The 19,359-nt window shown below is 45.9% G+C and overlaps 7 protein-coding genes across 8 annotated transcripts; 5 read left to right on the forward strand and 2 right to left on the reverse strand.

The window, feature by feature from the left end:
* Positions 1-852: 852 nt before the first annotated feature.
* Positions 853-2,312, forward strand: GL218_03085 (Serine/threonine-protein phosphatase 2A activator 1; the record flags this gene model as incomplete). The annotated part of the gene is made up of 2 exons (XM_033579630.1): positions 853-1,881; positions 1,932-2,312. 2 exons carry the CDS (start codon positions 853-855, stop codon positions 2,310-2,312), a joined length of 1,410 nt encoding a protein of 469 aa, XP_033437605.1.
* Positions 2,313-3,315: 1,003 nt separating this feature from the next.
* GL218_03086 (uncharacterized protein) lies at positions 3,316-4,139 on the reverse strand (the record flags this gene model as incomplete). Its single annotated transcript, XM_033579631.1, has 4 exons — positions 3,316-3,491; positions 3,634-3,696; positions 3,776-3,910; positions 4,127-4,139. The coding sequence occupies 4 exons, from the start codon at positions 4,137-4,139 to the stop codon at positions 3,316-3,318; spliced, it is 387 nt and encodes a 128-aa protein (XP_033437608.1).
* A 1,805-nt stretch (positions 4,140-5,944) lies between these two features.
* On the forward strand, positions 5,945-6,813 carry GL218_03087 (putative phosphatase SPAC5H10.03; the record flags this gene model as incomplete). Its single annotated transcript, XM_033579632.1, has 2 exons — positions 5,945-6,491; positions 6,575-6,813. The coding sequence occupies 2 exons, from the start codon at positions 5,945-5,947 to the stop codon at positions 6,811-6,813; spliced, it is 786 nt and encodes a 261-aa protein (XP_033437607.1).
* A 1,556-nt stretch (positions 6,814-8,369) lies between these two features.
* GL218_03088 (uncharacterized protein) lies at positions 8,370-9,783 on the forward strand (the record flags this gene model as incomplete). The annotated part of the gene is made up of 2 exons (XM_033579633.1): positions 8,370-8,859; positions 8,912-9,783. 2 exons carry the CDS (start codon positions 8,370-8,372, stop codon positions 9,781-9,783), a joined length of 1,362 nt encoding a protein of 453 aa, XP_033437604.1.
* A 572-nt stretch (positions 9,784-10,355) lies between these two features.
* On the forward strand, positions 10,356-12,413 carry GL218_03089 (uncharacterized protein; the record flags this gene model as incomplete). Its single annotated transcript, XM_033579634.1, has 2 exons — positions 10,356-11,869; positions 11,936-12,413. 2 exons carry the CDS (start codon positions 10,356-10,358, stop codon positions 12,411-12,413), a joined length of 1,992 nt encoding a protein of 663 aa, XP_033437603.1.
* Positions 12,414-13,500: 1,087 nt separating this feature from the next.
* GL218_03090 (uncharacterized protein) lies at positions 13,501-14,034 on the reverse strand (the record flags this gene model as incomplete). The annotated part of the gene is made up of 1 exon (XM_033579635.1): positions 13,501-14,034. One exon carries the CDS (start codon positions 14,032-14,034, stop codon positions 13,501-13,503), a length of 534 nt encoding a protein of 177 aa, XP_033436854.1.
* A 3,102-nt stretch (positions 14,035-17,136) lies between these two features.
* On the forward strand, positions 17,137-18,967 carry GL218_03091 (Isotrichodermin C-15 hydroxylase; the record flags this gene model as incomplete). Of its 2 annotated transcripts, XM_033579636.1 has the most annotated exons (5): positions 17,137-17,199; positions 17,252-17,402; positions 17,450-17,524; positions 17,578-18,186; positions 18,267-18,967. In XM_033579636.1, the coding sequence occupies 5 exons, from the start codon at positions 17,137-17,139 to the stop codon at positions 18,965-18,967; spliced, it is 1,599 nt and encodes a 532-aa protein (XP_033436856.1). The 2 variants fall into 2 exon arrangements, with proteins under 2 accessions (XP_033436856.1, XP_033436855.1); XM_033579637.1 differs by lacking the exon at positions 17,137-17,199 and having other exon boundaries at positions 17,243-17,402.
* Positions 18,968-19,359: the final 392 nt, after the last annotated feature.

Genomic DNA, 19,359 nt, shown 5'->3' on the forward strand with positions numbered 1-19,359 from the left:
GCGTTGGATGTAGGCGTGTATTTCTAGAACTGGTTGAAGGCCCAGCTTTCCGTCTTTTAGATGGATTAAACTGTACAGATAGGTCATCATCTGATTGTCGACTCCGCTTTCGGCGGTGATCCAGTGACCGTATATTCGGATCGATTGAACGTCTAGGTGATATGCTATAAGGAATTTCATCCTCACCACTATCGACGTTTTCAGGGCTAGGACTATGCTGTTGTATTCGTCCTCCATCTGGAATGGGACCTTTAGCTAGAACCTGAGCTCCACTCCGGGTCCCCACCATATTTCCGGCCTTTAGATACAATAAATACGATGAGAATTAGTTGAGGTGCGTAACTGAAAGTTGAGTATTGATTAAGCGAAAGGAGATAGTAGACTAAGTTCCGTCTACTCTCAAAAACACTTTGAATAAGGCTTAATTAGAGGTGACCATCGGTAGTAAATTGCGTGAGGCTCTCGCGAAAGTAATAATTAATCACGACGCGTGATTATCCACAACCACGCGGCTCACTTACCGAGGTGCCGGGCAACATGGGTAACTTAGGTACCTAGGTACATATATGTAGAAAACGGGTTGTGGGGTTTCGCAAAGTCAAAGACAAGGACATGGGAAGTGTGTTATTAGGTGACTTACCTAAATTTGAGGCCCGTGCAGAAGCTTCCATTTCAACAGCAAGCATACATATGTAGTGGGGGCGGGGCATATGTTTTACTCGGGAAGCTGTGACGCAGTTAAGAAATGCCATGTACTACCTCATACCTACATTTCTCCTATACATTTTATACCTTTCTATTAACTTTGGGTTTCGTCACTTCTAAAATACCTAACTAATACCAAAAGTGGCCATGACAGCTATTCAGGGTCCGCAACAATCTCAAGGAGGTGCTAATAGCTTCCCCGTCTTAGAGATATGGGATCCTTCAAAGAAATACACTTTTATCAAGCCTACAAAGCAAATTAACGATGGGCCTGACGTCGCCAGGTTCTTGACTACAAAAGCCTATCGAGATATTGGTATATTCGTCATGCAACTAAACCGCGCCATGTGTCCTCGAAAGTCTGTAGGAGATGATGGGAAGGACAAGATTATAGCTTTCCATATCGGCTCAGAATACGAGACCCGACCGGTCCAGTCGGTATTGAAGTTGCAAGAGCTGCTTGTTAGGATAGAGTCTTACATCGATGAAGCTCCGCCTGATCAGGGCCCAAGGCGCTTTGGAAATGTTAGCTTCCGGAAGTGGTACAAGTTATTAGAGGGAAGAGTCGTAGACCTCCTTGAAGAGTTCCTACCTGCTTCCGTCTTAAATTTCGGCCATGGGGGTGAATCCGATACCACCTCCAAAGACGAGCTCACAGCTTATCTACTTGGTGGGTTTGGGAGTCCACAGAGACTCGACTACGGAACTGGCCACGAGTTAAGCTTTTTAGCTTTTCTCGGAGGCCTATGGAAACTTGGCGCATTTAAGGATGGCAAGCCGGGTGGTGACATTGAGCGCAGCATCGTGCTCGGTATTTTTGAACCATACCTTCGAGTAGTAAGACGCTTGATTCTAACATACACGCTTGAGCCTGCGGGATCCCATGGCGTCTGGGGTCTAGACGATCACTCGTTCCAACCCTATATCTACGGCTCAGCACAACTAAGCCGCGCGATTACAGATTCAGAGCCCATGCCGATTGAAGGCTCCCTGTTTCGGGCACCTAAACCTGCACAAGTAGTCAAAGCTGAATATGTTGAGCAAGAAAGAAATAAGAATATGTATTTCTCAGCCATAGGGTTTATCAACGATGTGAAGAAGGGTCCTTTTTGGGAGCACAGTCCCATACTATTCGATATATCCGGTATCAAGGACGGTTGGGGTAAAATTAACAAGGTATAGATATAGACAGAATGGTCTCTCGCTCCTTGCTAACTCTGCGGCAGGGAATGATCAAGATGTTCAACGCCGAAGTTCTTTCTAAGTTTCCAGTAGTGCAACATTTTCCATTCGGCTCACTATTTTCTTGGGAACAGGATCCTAATGCCGCGGCTCCTCAGCAGAGTATCCATATGGCAAACCAACCCCCTTCTTCAACATCCATGCCGCCGCCAACTGCAGCAATTGGATCCGGTACAGCTGCACCATGGGCACAGACAACAAATATGCCGCCACCATCCGGACCTGGTATTCCATACTCCCGAGCGCCATGGGGTCCGGGACATCCTGTCCCTAGGCCATCTCAACCACGGACCAGCACGCCAGGTACCCAATCACCTATCACCCAAGCCCCCTGGACCAAATCTAGCGACAGGCCAAGTGGATAAATGCCCAAGTTATTTTACGAAGTTCGTCTTCTAGAAGCTTAGGTTTACTTCTATGAAGTATTCATTTACCCAAGCTTCTTAATAACTCGCAGGGTCAAGACAAGGGTCCCTCAAAACTTATTGAGCCTCATAGTCCTATTTAAAAACATGACCGCGAGCCCTGGGCGCTTTCTATGATTAACTATGTTCAATAGAAGCGATAACTAACTGGTTATTGCAAACTCGGCTAGGATATTCGAAGGCCCCTATATATCAGGATTGGACCCTCTTTGTATTAAGGGCAACTAGTTACGTAGAAGTACATAGAGTTATGATCACTCTAAGACCCGTGAAAAGATGCGGTATTAAAGTGCGTAATGAGAGCCCACAATGAACCAGACATCGTGTTGCTATTTACTTTCTCGAACCTTACCGTTTTCATCTATTAGCCTAGTCCAGAATTACTATCATTTACTTGCAGAACTAGCATTCCAACTCAAACAGCTTCCATACACCCAAAGGGGCATATGAAATTATTCTTTAGTCCTCAAACAAAATGATGCATCTCTTTAAATCGTATTGTAATCAGTAATGCTCAAGGAATAGTAGGATAGTATCTACACTAGGTCTGCCGGGCAAGAGGAGCTCGGGAAATACATGAATATGTACTCGAGATGTCTCTTCAAACAGCCCATCTAGCCCCAAGGTAAGGGACGTAGATATTTAGCATAGATCATCACATGCAATAACGTTCAAAGACCAACAAAATAGGGTTAAAACGGTACTAGAAGTATAGTTGATCACGTGCTGATAGACTCCTAGCTACGATAAAGACCCCCTAAGACCGAAGGATAATGCCATTGTGTGCCAAACCAGTATTATTAGGGTATCTCTCAAACTGCAAACTCTGTGGGAATATCCTCCGTCCATTCGCAATCACCAAGCCATGAAATCAAAACCATTGTCAGCAATCTGCGACAGAAAGCAGCCCCGTTCGCTCCACTTGTCCAACGATCATATTAGTTCAGTTTATACTGTCTGAATTGATTCGATCGGAGACCATCGTAGATGACGTCCGCTTAAGCAGCGGGGGCGGGCTTGGCTTCGGCGGGGGCCTCGGCGACAGGGGCGGGGGTGCAGCCGGGGCAGCGGCCTCGACGGGCGCCTCAGGCTTGGGAGCCTCGGTAGTAGCAGCAGCCTCTGTTCGGAGAAGAATTGTTAGCTAGTGTCACGCGCAATTCCGATTCCACTATGATATACGTAACACTACGGAAACCCCCGCGGGAAGATCCATTGGTACGCATTCAACATGAAACAAAGGAGAGGTTCGGGTTGGACTTACGCGCAGGAGCAGCAGGTGCCTCGGCGGGCTGATCAGCCTTGGGGGCTTCGGCGGCGGCTGCGGCTGTGATAGGTTAGTAAAAGTTTAGGAGGAAAATCCCTTATGTAGATGGAGGATGTCGGAGAAATGGGATAGAGCTTACCAGCAGGGGCCGCAGCGTCGGTCTTCGAAGCGTCAGCCTTGGATGCCTCGGCAGGCTTCTTCTCGGCCTTGGACTTCTTGCTCTTGCTGAAGACCTTCTTGAGCTTGGCCTTCAAGTTGTCAAGAGCATCCTTAGCTGCAATGAATATGGCATATTAGTATCACAACCTTTGACGAATTGACTTGGGGTATTCAGATTGTAGGATAGGCTGATCATATCGGATTGGGGAAGTCAGAGGACGGAGTATTTGCAACTGTTCATGATCGAGGAATGATCCATATCCATCGCGTCCAGAGCAGACATAGGTCCTCCAAGAGTACAATAGCGAAAAGAGGAGTATGGATGACTTACGAACACCAGGCATGATTGCGGTATTGAAAGTGACAGGTTTGGATGAGAAATTGAAGCGTGGTGGTGCAAATGAACGGCGCGTCTCGAAGACAAAGACTTGAAGGGTAAGGAAGCGTCGATGTTGATGCTTGACGTGTACACAAATAAGTATTGTCGTAAAGAAGAAGGAAAGTTAAGAAATAGCTTTTGGGGGAAGTTGTCGAGATTAAAACTGGGGAATCGATAAGTGGTAAATTGAAGAAGCAACCCTTTTACTGTACCCTTGACACCCTTAACACCCTTGACAACATTGACAACCGCCCATATGCAGCCCATGCAAGCCCATGTACGCACGTTGGATATTTCTATCATTTTAGCGCCGGGCCGCCAATAAGGCGCATTGGCCTTAACCAACAGACAAAGACCAGCCAAGGAGCTTCTAGACAATTACAGATAATTACAATTACACTACATACAGTTCAGGGGTTGCTCATTGGTCATTTAGGTACCGGTATTTACATATGTACATACATAGCAAATATGCATCTTTTACATTGATTGCAAGTAATTATACTAGGTACATCTCAACGTAGCAGCTGAGCTACGCCAGCTTCAGATTTGCATCATGTCTAATTTAGAAATGGTCACATCGTTTAGTTATTCCTTTGCTGTTTGTACACTATTTGCATGCACATACCTGGATTAAGATGTAAGTAGCTAGATAAGTATATGTAGTTAGAGCTAGAGAGGGGTTATTCAGGGTTCTACCAACTATGACGGGTAATTCGACATCGTTGCGCTGTTAGTGCATAGCTACACGTTATATCTCCGCGTCTCACACATGTGTTGGGCACGTCCCAAGCGTTCCTATGGTGGTCTCAGACATTCACTCTAGTCTGGGGTAGTTAAGACGACTGATATATATGATGGCTTGCATGCCTCATACATATTAAATTTTATTATTATCTTGAGGAGTCTTATCCGTTAGGTACCTATGTACCTATGTAAACTCAGCGGCAAGCCAGCTTATTGGAGAGTTTATCTAGGTATTTTAAATCCGACAATAGCGCCGATCTAGCGAGATAAGTCGTTGCACGAGATCCCGGAGGGCCTTCAACTGTACCTAATGTACAGTCTGTACATAGTACTATGTACGAAGTACCTCGTAATTGTTTCCAAAATAGTTACAGACTAACCAAGTCGTAAAGTTGTTAATTATATCTTTCGTACAGGTAATTACTATGTAGTATCCCACATGACCTATCCTACATACACGAACACACCTCAATATCTAAAATCCTCAACGTTTCGAATTGTTGCAGTGCAGAACCAGGTTATTGGGTTGCAGATCCTCGGATAGTTGCAGCATTTGAAAGCTCCTGGCCGATTACATATAGATAGGTACCTATCTAGTAGAATAAATGTTCCCCCTTTTTAAAAATACGTCATGGCTTTAAGTTGGGAAAATTCGCAATGAGTTCAAATTGCAAGTTCAAGTTCATAATGAGTCAATCAAATAAATGTCTTGGGAGATCCACTGCGAAGAACGGTACTGCATTTATTATCCACCTAACTGTCAATAATTCAATCCAATCAGAGTTTACACAATGACTCGTGGCTCTAGCATCACCGTAATCGGGTCCCGAACAGTCATTAGTGGTCTAAATAAGGTCCGAGACAAACGACATCAGTCAAAGAAACTATCCTAGACCCCGATGAGTACCTAAAGAATAGAAAGAATAACTAGAAATTATCTTATCTCAACTCTCTCTTTTCCTCATCACGAGCCAAGTTTCTTAAAACCCCTAAATTATATTTATTATTAGAACTACCGTAGTAATGGCTCCTATTGTTCATCTCGTCCGCCATGCTCAAGGTTATCATAACCTAAGCGAGGCAAATCAGCAAATACGCGATCCAGACTTAACGCCTCTAGGCGAGTCTCAGTGCGATGAGCTCTGCAAGAAATTCGATGCTCACGATAAAATTACGCATCTGGTCGCTTCCCCTATACGACGGACGATATTAACTTGTCTGCGCTCTTTTGCGCCAGCCGTTAAAGCCGGGAAGAAAGTAATCGCTCTCCCGGATGCTCAGGAAATCTCAACCTTACCTTGCGATATTGGTTCAGACCCCAGCAAGCTGAAAGAAGAATTCGGCGAGCTTGTGGATTTCCATTTGCTTCACGAGGGTTGGAACGATAAGTCCAGTGAGAGCAAATATTATCCTACCCCTGCCAATCTCGAGGCGAGGTCACGGGCCGCTAGAGTGTGGCTTAGGGACTTGGTGAACAAAGCCGGAGATGACGCTCAAGTTGTCCTTGTCACCCATGGCGGTATTCTCCACTTCCTTACCGAGGACTTTGATGGAGTGAAGGTAGAGAGAGGTATGCAAACTGTACACTCCTTCGGATAGAACAACGGCCCTCGCTACCAGTTGATAGAGCAAATGGCCACTGACGGCTAATAGGTACTGGTTGGGACAACACCGAGATACGTTCATACGAATTCAAGGACCCAACCGGTCAAGATCCCAACGCAACACTGAAGGAGACCCAGCCAAGCTGGCGTCGTCGGCGTGGCAGCGCAATCCCTCTCACTGAGACTGAGCAGATGCAGATACGCCAGGCTTTCCAGACTGTTCTCAAGGAAGAGACCAAGAAGCAAGAGAGTCGTTCGGCTCAGGCATCTGAGGCCATTGTCGATTAAGAGGTAGTCAACGTGGAGGGCTGACCAGATCTAAAACCTTGCTTAATATAAGTCTATCAATAGAGTAAAGTACCTTGATAAAAAGGGAATACAGGAATATATACCGCTTTTTTCTACCTAGAATTATTGATCTATTAATGGATAAAAGTATATGTGATAGATAAAAGAAGCCATGCCAATAGGTGAAGCTTGTAGGCAACCCATAGTAGCCCTTGCAGTCAATATTTAGTTTCATTTCTCATTCCTCTTCGACTTTTATGGTAGATACACCACCAGGAAGCTATCGTATCCTAAAATTTATTTAAATGTATTTCTGCAATTTCATAGACGGGTTATACCAGAACTAAAAGGTGCTTTTGCTCTATGGCATCTTAGGCTATAAATTCGACTTTTCTCCTAATTAGCAATATGATTTAGTTTTGATATTTCTAAAACTGCCAACAATAGCAGAGCAACTTCTTCTGCAAGCCTAGGTGAGCCTTTAGACGCGAGTTATTATGTAAAGGAGGCGTGGAAGGTTTTTTTTAGGGTCCCCTTATGTACATCTTATGTACATCTTACTCTTTGCAAGAATTGACTTCTTCATATGCCTTTAATGATCAACATCATGCACATAATTCAAGTTTAGGACTGCACATACTTAATTACCTACCTACCTATTCATGCTCACTTCTAGGAGAGTTGTCCTAGTAAAGAGCTATATGTATACATATATCAAGTGCCTTGACCAAGATACTTACCCAATTAGAGATTTCGTATTGTTGGGGGAAAACGTTGACCTAAGAAGTGATGTGATATCCTTTTAGTGAAAACTTGAATAAGTTGAATGTCTTAATCTTGCGATTATCAATGAAATACCCAACATTGGAGTGATTTAGCTCAGTTTCTCAGACAATAAGCAGGCGCCGCCTCCAAGAATTATACTAAGATCATCACTAAAATAATTCTTCAGATCACGTCCACCTCCTACGTTAGCGCGTTGATGTGTAACATATATAAACCTTATCAGGTATGCAGTTGCTCGGCTACGGCACATGTATCAGTTTGTATATGCGTAGTCACCTTCCCTGCGAGGCTTCTTGAGATTTTGAGTCGTAGTTGCCAAATGTATATCTTAGGAAATAGCAAGACTCTAAACAAGAAACCCCAGACCTGTAACTGCCTTACCAGAGTAGATTCTTTAACCAAACGGGTTATATAAGTTAGCTGGCTTGGAACAACTTGCTCATAGTCTGTTTCAGCGCCGTATAGAAACTTGCTCAGGCAAGAGCATCGCAGGATTATTCTTACAGGTAGCCACCAGCGAACCTAGATAACAAAACATCATCCACACCATCCATAATATTCACAACACATAACATTCTCTGTTCTTGTTTCCAAAGGCTTAGGATATTTAACTTGAATTTCTCGTCCAAGGTAACAGGAAACTTCGAGATATTTCGCTATTTCTCTATCCAAGCCTAGCCTCTCGTCACTTTTCATACTTGACTCTAAGCCTATCACTGTTCATTTCCCATCACGCTCTTTCGCAATCTTGACAAAGCATCACCGCAATCATGCTATTCACATCCTACTTGACTTGCTTCGCCTTCTTGGCTACCACCGCTATTGGTGCGTGGAACGACTTCACTGACCTGCACCCGGTCTTGGCCCCTCGCTATGATGTGAACAAGTACGCCAATATGGTGCCCCTTAAGAACGTCAGTCTCTACTATACTCTCGGAAATTCCATGGATCCCCTCAATAGCGTCAACATTGATCTACTAGCCAAGCAACCTGTCATGCTACTGGAGTCCATCGGATCGGTACACGCGGTTACTTGCACGTCTAATACGGTGACTGTTACTTTCAATTCTACAACTGCGTTCGAGCACGCCCTTAAAATATGGCCAATCTATGACACCTTCTACCTAGTCACGAATGGCGCAGAGGGTTGTGACGCTAAAGGTGAAAGAGGAATCTACGAAGTCGAAAGTCTCATCTGGCAAGACGACATCGCCACAGTAACGGCACGAACCATCAAGAAGAGCTTTACCGCTATAACTGGTAAGTTAGAAGGCAGTATTAAGCAGTCGAACTGACTAACATTGATTCAAAGATACCATGCATGTCACCTTTTCCCATGTTCGAAGCTCAATGCAGAACAGTAGCGGAAACATCACGTTCGATGAGCCTGGTATCAATGTTGCCTCCAACTTCTCACTTCCTCCGGACATGGAAATCTTTGAAGCACCACACTTTACGACTATAGCCAAGGATGGATACCTCACCGATGCTGCTATAATCCGCGGCTATTTTAGCTACGATGTTCCAAGCCAGCACCTTCAGAATCTTTGGTTCGACATAGACGCGGCCTTTATTGGTGACTTATCCGTCACTTTCAACCTCACCGCACCTCTTGATAATAACAACTTTTTATTCTCCCCCGGCCAGTTCTTCCCCAGCGCTATTAGTGTGCCTAATGCCTTCAGTCTCAAACCAGCACTTCGTTGGGCCGTAGGTGCTGATTTTGGTGCTGTGGGAGCTATATACCACAATAGCAATATCACGACGGAAATTAATGACGGTCACGCACATATTGACTTTGTGGATGCTGATAAATCATACGCTATTGGATGGTCACCACGCCTCGCCTCTGCTGTCGAAACTGCGGAAGCAGCTACAGGACATGCCTCGCCTTTCATTGATTTCACAATTGAGTTGGCCCTTGATGTCATGGATGGCCTTTACAATACCACAGGCGGAATCACGGCACGGCCTCAATTTGTAAATGAGTTGAACGTGGCACAGAGCCAAACACGCGTCAGAAAGGCTAGCCGAATGATCTGGCCTAGGAACGTTACCTGCACCAACGGCTTCGAGCTACGTTCAGCTTTCAATTTCTCCGTGAACGCATATGTCGAGGGTTCATGGGAGAAGAACTTGTATAACACCACGGTCCCTATTGCAGATGAGTGTTACCGTTTTTAGAGTCTCATTCGCCAGTCCATCAATAGTGCGACAATGGATAGTGATTTCTGTGGTGTGTGGTCCCTAACGCCACATTGCAAGCACTCAACCTTGCAAAACAACATTCATCTGAGCTGGTACGGAGGAATATGGTAGCTAGGAGAGATGCAGATTTGAGTTATTACCAAAAAAAAAGGAGAGAAAATTGGAATCTCGTTTAGTTATGTCAGGAAGAATGCGGTCATGTAATTATCAGTCCTGGAGGTAGATGCCAAGAGCGGGACTGATGATAAGGTGGCAACGGGACTATGCAGTTATGGAAGGTCTTCGGATTTCATACTTGGTCCTGTTGTGGCTTATTGAGGCATCATTCTAAATCATTCTAAGTCATCAATTTTGGGTCGAGTCATCATCGCCCTAGGTAGATAAAAACAACAAATACATTGATGTCTCATATATCTTTTTGAGTTCTTGAGCATAAGGTTAATTTTCTCATTTATTAGTACTCATTTTTCTTTTCCATATTCAGTGGAAAACCTCTTAATGATTTGAAGTGTCCTTTTCGGTGAAGCCCGGCCTTTTTTCTTGGCACCATGATATCAACTAGAACCCCCCATGGAGGCACTATTGACGGCCGCCAAGCCGTGGATAGAGCCCCTACTAATCACATCGTGCCGAAGCCGATCCCCGATTCACAGACTCGGGATCCCCGGAGATACCAGCTGAATCAGATAAAAAGGCGGTTCGCTCCTATAGAAAACACGTTGCAGGACGGAACAACAAATCTACTATTCCAGCTCAAACCATCCGATCCAGACTTTCCTTTCGAGCTAGATTATCTAAAATGCGAGCTTCGGGTACCTGGCTTATATCCGGAGAGGCCTCCCGTTCTTCGAGTTAAGAATAAGGATATCCCTCGTGGATTTGCCGTCAATATAGAAAGAGGATGGGTCAGGCTTGTCCATGAAAATCAAGACTCAACTCTATTGGCTCTTATCAATGCTTTAGACAAAAACCTCGAAGCATTTCTTTCGGAGCGAAAGGCCGAGACTATAACTCTATTATCTTTTAAGGATACGAGACACCTAGATAGTCCAGCCGCTGCGTTAGGCGAGGCTTCATCTTCAACGGTTAATGCACAACCAAAACCTACTCCGGCACCTAGAAGACAGTATGTGCCGGAGGAATCTTTCACGGAAGAGCAAATCGCCACTGCGAGAGCAAGGCGAGCGCAAGAGATTAGACAGCTCGAATCTCGAATGTCCCGGATGCCTCACTACCAAAAATCTGCGGATGGGATTGTTTATACTTTACCCTTAGAGCCAAGACGACGGAGTGAATTGCCGATGGAGTTACAGCAAATTCAATCAGTTCAGTTGATCATCCCCTTGCTTTACCCCCTACAGCCTTTGAGAGCTCTGCTTAATAACGTTGAGTCACAAGATGCTGAGGCCCTAGAAGAAATATTTGCGCAAAGGGCTGCTCAACAGAAGCAGATGAATTTGACAAGTCATCTAAATTATCTCTCACAGAATATCCACACAATGGCCAAACAGGCTCACGCAGCTAAAATTCAACCCGAGGTGGTTTCGAAAAGTGATAGCGGGGTGACTGATACCACAGCTCAACAAACGGCAGCTTCGAAGGCTGCTAATGATGATGGAAGAAGTCACATCCATGTCGTTCCTCGTCCTCCAGAGTGGAGCTATGGTAATGAATCGGGAGAATCAGACAACTCTGACGATGATTTTTGGGACTCGGAGGATGAATCTGACGACGGGGGTGCGGCGACCGGCATACGGAGCGAAGGCGTCTCGGTTGTTACGCAGCAGGCCGAAAAGGGCACGGCGATGTCGTTCCCATCAATCGAACTACACGGTATCGAGCTACTCCAAGTATCGATATTAAACCTTAGCGTGAAGTGCGAGCGCTGTAAGACATTAAACGAGATAACGGGGTTAAAACCAGAGGTGGAAAAGACAGGCAGCTGCAAAAAGTGCGCCACAGCATTTACAGTTAAGTTCCGTCAAGAGTTGGTGCACCAGAGCTCGACCAGGGCCGGGTTCATCGACGTTGCTTGCTGCACCGTCGCCGACATGCTTCCTAGGTATGTTACTTTACTGTCACCATTTCTCGCTCCGTAGTATTTAACACGCACTGACATTTCCCCTAGCACATTCATACCTACATGCTCCCGATGTTCGACGCCGAGTCAGGGGCTAGTAACCGTCCGAGGAGACGCCATCACCAACGTGTGCCGGGAGTGCCACGCCAAGTTCACCTTCAAGATCCCAGAGGTCAAGTTCCTCGCCATCAGCCACGGGTCGCTACCGCCACCAGCAGCCGGGCCACGGAAGCGCGTGGAGAAACTAGGTCTACACGCAGGCGACCCGCTGCCCGAGAAGGGCACGTGTGGACACTACCGGCGGTCGTACCGGTGGTTCCGCTTCTCGTGCTGCGCCAAGGTGTACCCGTGCGACAAGTGCCACGACGCGGCCGAGGACCACCCGCAGGAGTGGGCGAACCGCATGGTGTGCGGGTGGTGCAGCCGGGAGCAGAACTACGCGGTGGAGGCGTGCTTGTTCTGCGGGCGCAGCGTTATCGGGAAGAAGGGGAGAGGGTTCTGGGGGGGGAAAGGGAACTCGGGATAGGACTAGGATGAGCAGGAAGGATAAGAGGAAGTTTCGCCGCGTGGGAGGGGGTGAGGGGAGGAAGAAGGATTAGGGGGAAGGGGGGAAGGGGGGGCTGTGAAGTTGGGGATGGTGGATGGATGGTGTTGTGTGGGTCCTAGGAGGGTTGGGGATGCGGCGGCTTCAGCTATTCACATTGATTAGATAAATCTAAATCTTGAAATAGTATAGATAGGGGTTTTTGTGAGATATGTTCACGTGAATTACAAGCCTAGAATGTCTCCGATCCACTGCCCCTCGTTCAGGGGTAAATAAGACGCATATATGCAAGCAAGTTATGAAAAGGAGACTTGCTAGAAAGCCACCCTTTCTTAGGTAAACATGAGCATAAATAAATTTAAGGCTATAGCTTTCATTCTAACGAGTGTAAAATCAGAATATATTATATAGTTGGCGGCCTAATGTATTTTCACCTTTTTTCTTTTTCTTTTTTTTTAAACCCCCTTTTTTTTCCTCCGCTCTTTCACTAATACCTTGTAATCTCACCTGGTTTACGCTTTCTTAATAACTAAGATGTTAGAGTTGATACAATTGTATAGGCTATGTTGTGAGTATTGATGCTGATTGAGTAAAGTTCAGTATTACTAGGCAAGGCTCAGTAGTTGTTAGTATAGCTACCTAGGTGCCTAGGTATTTGACAGATTTAGATGAATTTTGAAGATACGTTGTAGTAAGAGTTGAGGGAGGTATTAGGTGTTGCCTCAGACCTACTCGAATTTCATCGAAAAGTCATCATAGGTAATCATCGTTAAAAGACGAGAATCACTCGTACTAGGTCGTATTGTTTGGAACCACCGCGATGGGAAACCGCGCAGGTTCGAATCCTGCAACTCTCACCAAATTGTAAAAGGCTGATTGCTCATCGCATAAGAGGTTGCTTTATTTTTGTTCAGTTTACATGGGCGGAGTTTAGTTATATTCGGTCATGTTAAGGGTAAACCCCACAGCTACTTAAAAGTTTGTTTCGTATAAGTCAACGCTGAGCTTGAGTAGGGTATACATCAGGTCCCTCCTGTAAATATAACCTTCAGTTTAATATGTAGTAAATCTACCAACCTTTTCCATTTGCACTCCTCTCCTCGAATTCATCTGCTTTGTCCTTGACTAGTTCGATTCTTTCCGTATGTCCTTTCGCCCCGGTGTAGGTATCGTAGCCGGGCCAGTTGGTTTTCATATCTTGACGATCTTCTGCCTCCTGTCTGTATGCCTGGGCAACATTCACAGCTAATTGTGCTTTAACTGGGCCAGGAGCCTGACGCTTTTTCCATTCTTGTAAGGCTTTTGAAGCCATCACCTGACTTCTATGGTATTTGTCACTCTGTTGGGCGAAGGGACTCTCAGGGGGGGCCATGTCTAGGCTTTTGGCTTTTCGGTCAGCAATAGCATCGCGGAAAGCATCTTTCTTCTCCGAGCCGCCAGCAATATCGCTTGCAAAGCTGTCTTGTCGTTTTCCCATTCCAAATCGTTGTTCAGGGACACGGTAAATACCAGAATTGTCCGCATTGCTGGTCGCCTTGTTTTTGACGGTCGCCTTGCTTTCTTCTGGTTGCGGAGGGCAAGACGGTGCTCGTGATTGATACATTATGCTAATAACGACCCTTTTAATAAGACTTATCTGGTACGTTGCAGAATGGAGTAAAAATGGTTCTCTAGTGGGGACTATAGAAACGTCTAATAGATAGGAGTGTTGCTGTAGGAGTGTTGCTAAGTTATCATAAGCATTTGTCTTCTTCAAGGTGGGAAATAAGGGGAGGGGAGGGGATGTTTAAATACATGGCGTATATTTAAGATGCGTAGGTATGAATTCGAGTCGCTACATTTGTCAGTATCACATTGACGAGGTATCTTGGTGTTGAAGGAGATCAAGACTCACTCCCACATTAGGTGAGATATATCGGCTGAATTCTATGACTCCTTAAGTACCCAAGGTAACAGAGCTAGAGTATCGCCTGATATCAGAGATCCTCTACTTCCTGCCTATAGCATTCCCAGCCCCTGCCTGCCCATAGCGCCAGGTAGCCGACTTGATCAGGAGAAGCCCAAGGAAAAACCTGAGTCGGTCCATTTTGTTGACCACAGTGAGATTCGAACCTATTTGTGTTGTGGCACGTGTGCATGAAACCTCAAATTGTGCTCACTTTCGGTTTGATATTTTGTTGTTTGCTAAAGCAGATGAATGCGGTCAGTACGTCGTTGGTCATGTAACCCGTATCGTCGTCACTTGTACGACGCACTCTGATAACTCTCACACCCACATGTGTGTAGTGAATAACGCCTGGATATGTATTGGATTCAAATTATAATAGAGTCGACTCACTGTGTAGAACTTAGGTGTACGATGACGCATAATTTGTACAAATGTTGAAGTTGAAATGTTGAAGTTGAAATGTTGAAGTTGAAATGTTACAGTTGAAGGTTGTTACTCTACCCCCCTAACCGCTCTGTGCCCCACTTTTCGCCAATACTTAAAGCAGGCAGGCAGAACCGCAAGACAAGTTCTATTCTAGGCAGGTTCTGTTATGTCAAGCTCGAACGACTTATATTTCATTTATAACGGCTACCTTTTCACTTCACTTTATACTTTCATCACCTTCATCACCTTCATCATTACCTCCTAGGTACCTAACTTACCCACGTATTACTCTTTACTCGACTGACGCGAACCCGACAAGCGAAAAAAAAGATGTCTGAAACAGACGATAATCGGCTAGAGAAGCCTGCGATAAACGAGGAAGAAATTCCAGGAGTTCAGAATCCTCTTAATTCACTTGAGCGCTTGCCCCCCGAGCTACGATGCTGCATTCTCGCGTCCTTGCCAGATGTCACGTCCCTCATATCTGCCGCCTTGAGTTGTCGTATTCTCTACACGACTTTCAAAGAAAGCGAGAACATCGTTATACGGGACGTACTTATCAACTCCCTCGGATCAAGTGTTCTACCTATAGCCACTATCGCCTATCGATGCTCCCCACCGCTCTACAGCGACAGCGCCGATGTATCAATAGAATCTCCAAGAAGTGAGCAGGTGAAATCTTTAAAGAGTTATGGGTTCGACTTTTTGAGAAATTTAAAGCCACCGATGCCCTCCCCTACCGAATTCTCTATGCTGATGTGCTATAGCGCTCGATGCTTATCATCACCGGGTGGTCTCGAAACTAACACAAAAATTTGTCCAAGTATGTAGTAGAACTTCGTCATCTTACCTAGACATTGGGCATAGTCTACGGACACTTTCACCATCAAGCTCTGAGAAAGAGCGGATTTCTCGGTCGCTCTACCAATTTGAAATATTCCGCAGACTTTTTGGCTGTTTACGTCGTATGGCAGAGAAAGCACTAGATTTAAACATGGTGTTTTTCTCTAAATTTGCCCCTTGGGAAAATGCACAGTTAGCCTGCATTCATGATTTCTTAGCTAGGCAGGTGATACCAGGTGCGTACTGACTACATTCTGAGTATAATTCTCACAATAGCATCATCACTGATTTATCATAACATAGCATTTAATGAAATCGCACGGCACGATGTCGTATGGGGAGGGGAATATTCAGTCGATTTCGACGCGAACATTGACGATGAGACAATCCAGCATCTTTTAACATTAGGGTTGGAAAGAATTCTCCTAATTGCCTCTGCCGAATCATACAAAGACCGAGAGGCACTACTTAGAATCGAAGAGATGCCACCCGAGGAAAATAGTGTATTTCTATCATATTGTCTCAGAAAACTCGACGAATTAAATCCACACGAAGGTTATGGCGCAGCCATATTGAAGGCGCCAGCATTCTTCCTAGATGAAGATTCTGGTGCTGAGCAGATATGGAAGATTTCTTTGGAGTACGACATAAGCCGACATTTCGCCATATACGATGGGCTGGACTGGCCATATCGCGAGTGCGGCTACGTGTTCTGGGACCAAGAGAGACTCCGGGCCCTTGGAGCTCTGAAGCCTGTTTGGAAACCTGCGGAACAATGGGCCTATAACTCTACGGTCGATATGGAAGAAATGCAAAGTTCTTGGTCCGAAAGAACCTCTATTTATAACCGTGGCGGTCGGGGATTCTGGTCAAAGGACGACGACACGCAGGTCGTTTGGCCTGTCCGACAAAAGGTGCAAACGCCGCACGCTGTACCAGAATCCCTTGCGGAAGCAAAAGACTTTTGGCAGGATACCTCTTTGAAACTAAACTCTTTGAGACTAAATAGCAAGTAGTGAGCGAAAGTTTAATACACTCTTATCATGTAGGTTCGCATTATAGGACTCATCCTAGGGCCGACACTATATCTTCCTTACATGTATGCCATTGGCTGCTGTGCCGTATCCAGCCGTATTGACTATTAACTCCTAACCTTCTCAATCCTTTGTCTGACGCTTAGCCAAGAAATCATCGCACGACGGACGAAAGTAATATCGATCCTGTGTTTTGATTTGTGTCTTCGTTCGGCCGAATGGGATTTGAAGTTGTCTTCAGTAGGCTATAACTGCATATGCATATTGTACTTGGAGGTAATCTCGTAAACCCAACCAACAAATGCTATTAACAATTGGCCTACCAACTTGCGTTTAAAATGGCACAGCGTGTCAGCTAGAACCAAAACTCTTGAACTTGAATATTTACCATTATAGGTGAAATTTTACTTAACTTCTCAATTTCACTTATCCTAGATGCTGCCAGCCCGCTAAAATGAGTATCCTCAATTTTATACCATCCGCGGTGAAGTATCCCTCTGTAATCTTTATCCCTTATGTGAGTCCTCAATTTGCTATTATAGCGGTCGTTCACTAACATAATGCAAAAGTATCTCCTCATACTCATTTATCGTATTTTTTTTCATCCCTTAAGAAAGTACCCGGGACCCTTCCTTGCGAAGTTGTCCGGCATTTATACGGGGTTCTACGCACTGTTGAGACGCCTTCACTTGACTACTTATTCAGATCAGAAGAAATATGGTAAGCTTAAATAATTAGGAGAAGTGATTGCTCCCCTTACTAAATAGGAGGGCGTTTAGGGGGGCCAGCATTGCGACATGGTCCCGACAAGCTCGTATTCAACTCAGTTGAGGCGTTACAAGGTAAGCGACGCCTGTTAGGACCGTAAGTGAGATACATATACTGACTTCTGTAGACATCTACAATAATGAGAGAGTTACAAAGTCGCATGTCTATAAGCTCACCATGAGGTCTGGCAAACCAAGTATCTTCAGTACCATCGATAAACAGCAGCATAGACTTAAGCGCAAGCTCATCGGACAAGCCGTCAATGATAAAGCGACGCGTGCTTTTGAGCCTACCATGATAGAGCAGGTCGATATCTTTATCAAACAACTCATGGTTTCGTCTCAAGGCTCTAGCCCCGTTGATATGACGGAACGCTGCAAGTGGCTCGGCATGGACATTGTAGGCCTTCTTGCGTTCGGCTTTGCTCTTAACATGCAGACGGACCCGACATATCGGTTCATCACCCGCGGGCTTGGCGTGGGGACGTACCAGTTGAACAGCTTGATGCAGTGGCCGCTGCTAAAGAACCTAGGGCTTCACCGCTTACTTCTCCTCGTGGGTTATGGCCAGCGGGTGAAGTATCTCCGTGCGCTACAGACTATGATCAGCACTCGTTTATCTCAGGAGAAACATGCTAAGAATGATCTCTACTCGTTCGTTGCCGATCATCTCGACAATGCTGCCGACGGGATTACGACCAGCGAGCTATGGTCCGAAGCCTTGTTTTTCCCAGCAGGTCTGTGCCTTGTCCTATATGCTCCAAACCCCCTGACCCCTATTCTACCTAGGCATAGCCGCGCACTAACTCAACTACAGCGGGCGACACAACAACCACAGCCCTAAGTGCACTATTCTTCTACCTCTCGCGCTACCGCGAAGTCTACAAAAAACTAGCCGCCGAGATCCGGCGTTCCTTCTCTAGTAGCGCTGACATTAAAAGCGGCCCTCAACTCTCCAACTGCCGCTACCTGCGCGCCTGCATCGACGAGGCCCTGCGCATGTCACCACCCATCACAGGAACGCTGTGGCGGGAACTACCGCCTAAGGAACACGCCCGCGAGCCGTGGATCGTCGATGGCCACGTAATTCCGCAAGGCACCCAGGTCGGCGTGTGCACATATGCGCTACACCACAACGAGGCGTACTTCGCCGACCCGTTCATCTTCCGGCCCGAGCGGTGGCTCGATGAGAACGGTGATCCGGAGGCGCTCAGTCGCATGTACGCTGCTTTCAACCCGTTTTCGGTCGGCTCCCGGGCTTGTGCGGGGAAGAGCATGGCGTATCTAGAGGCGAGCTTGGTGATTGCCAAGACGCTTTTCACGTTCGATTTCTGGACGGCGCAGGGGAAGGCGGGACATGTAGGGGCGGGAGTTCCGGGTAGGACGGATGGGAGGGGCAGGCCGCATGAGTTTCAGTTGTATGATACATTTGGCTCGCAGCATGTTGGGCCCAAGTTGATATTCCGCCGGCGGGGCGAGTTTGGAGACGATATTGAGAAAGAGGTCTTGGGGTTTTGATTTTGGGATTGGGAAAAGGGGGGCTTACTCTAGGACAACTTTTGCTACTTCTGGGGGCTCTATTCATCTTTGATGTACTATATGTGTCGGAAACTGGGTTGTACTAAAAGGTTATACGCTGCTGCGTCTACGTATGAATAAAATTTCTTCAACAGATTTCTTACTCTGAATAAAGACAGGAATGCACCCCTGCGGGCTGCCACAATAGCCCGAATTTATTGCTATTATACAGTTGAATATATTAAACTTAAAATATCCTGAATACCCTCACCCACGGCTCGGGGCCCTTACCCCCAACACCCAGCACCTAAAAAGAAGACTCAGCACCCAGGAGAAGGGCTCGCAACGCTCGAAATCCTCGCCCTCAATAACTTCGCCCTCGATACCCAAGG

Source organism: Daldinia childiae (assembly GCF_008694065.1).
Source record: "Daldinia childiae strain JS-1345 chromosome Unknown Scaffold3, whole genome shotgun sequence".
NCBI lineage: Eukaryota > Fungi > Ascomycota > Sordariomycetes > Xylariales > Hypoxylaceae > Daldinia > Daldinia childiae.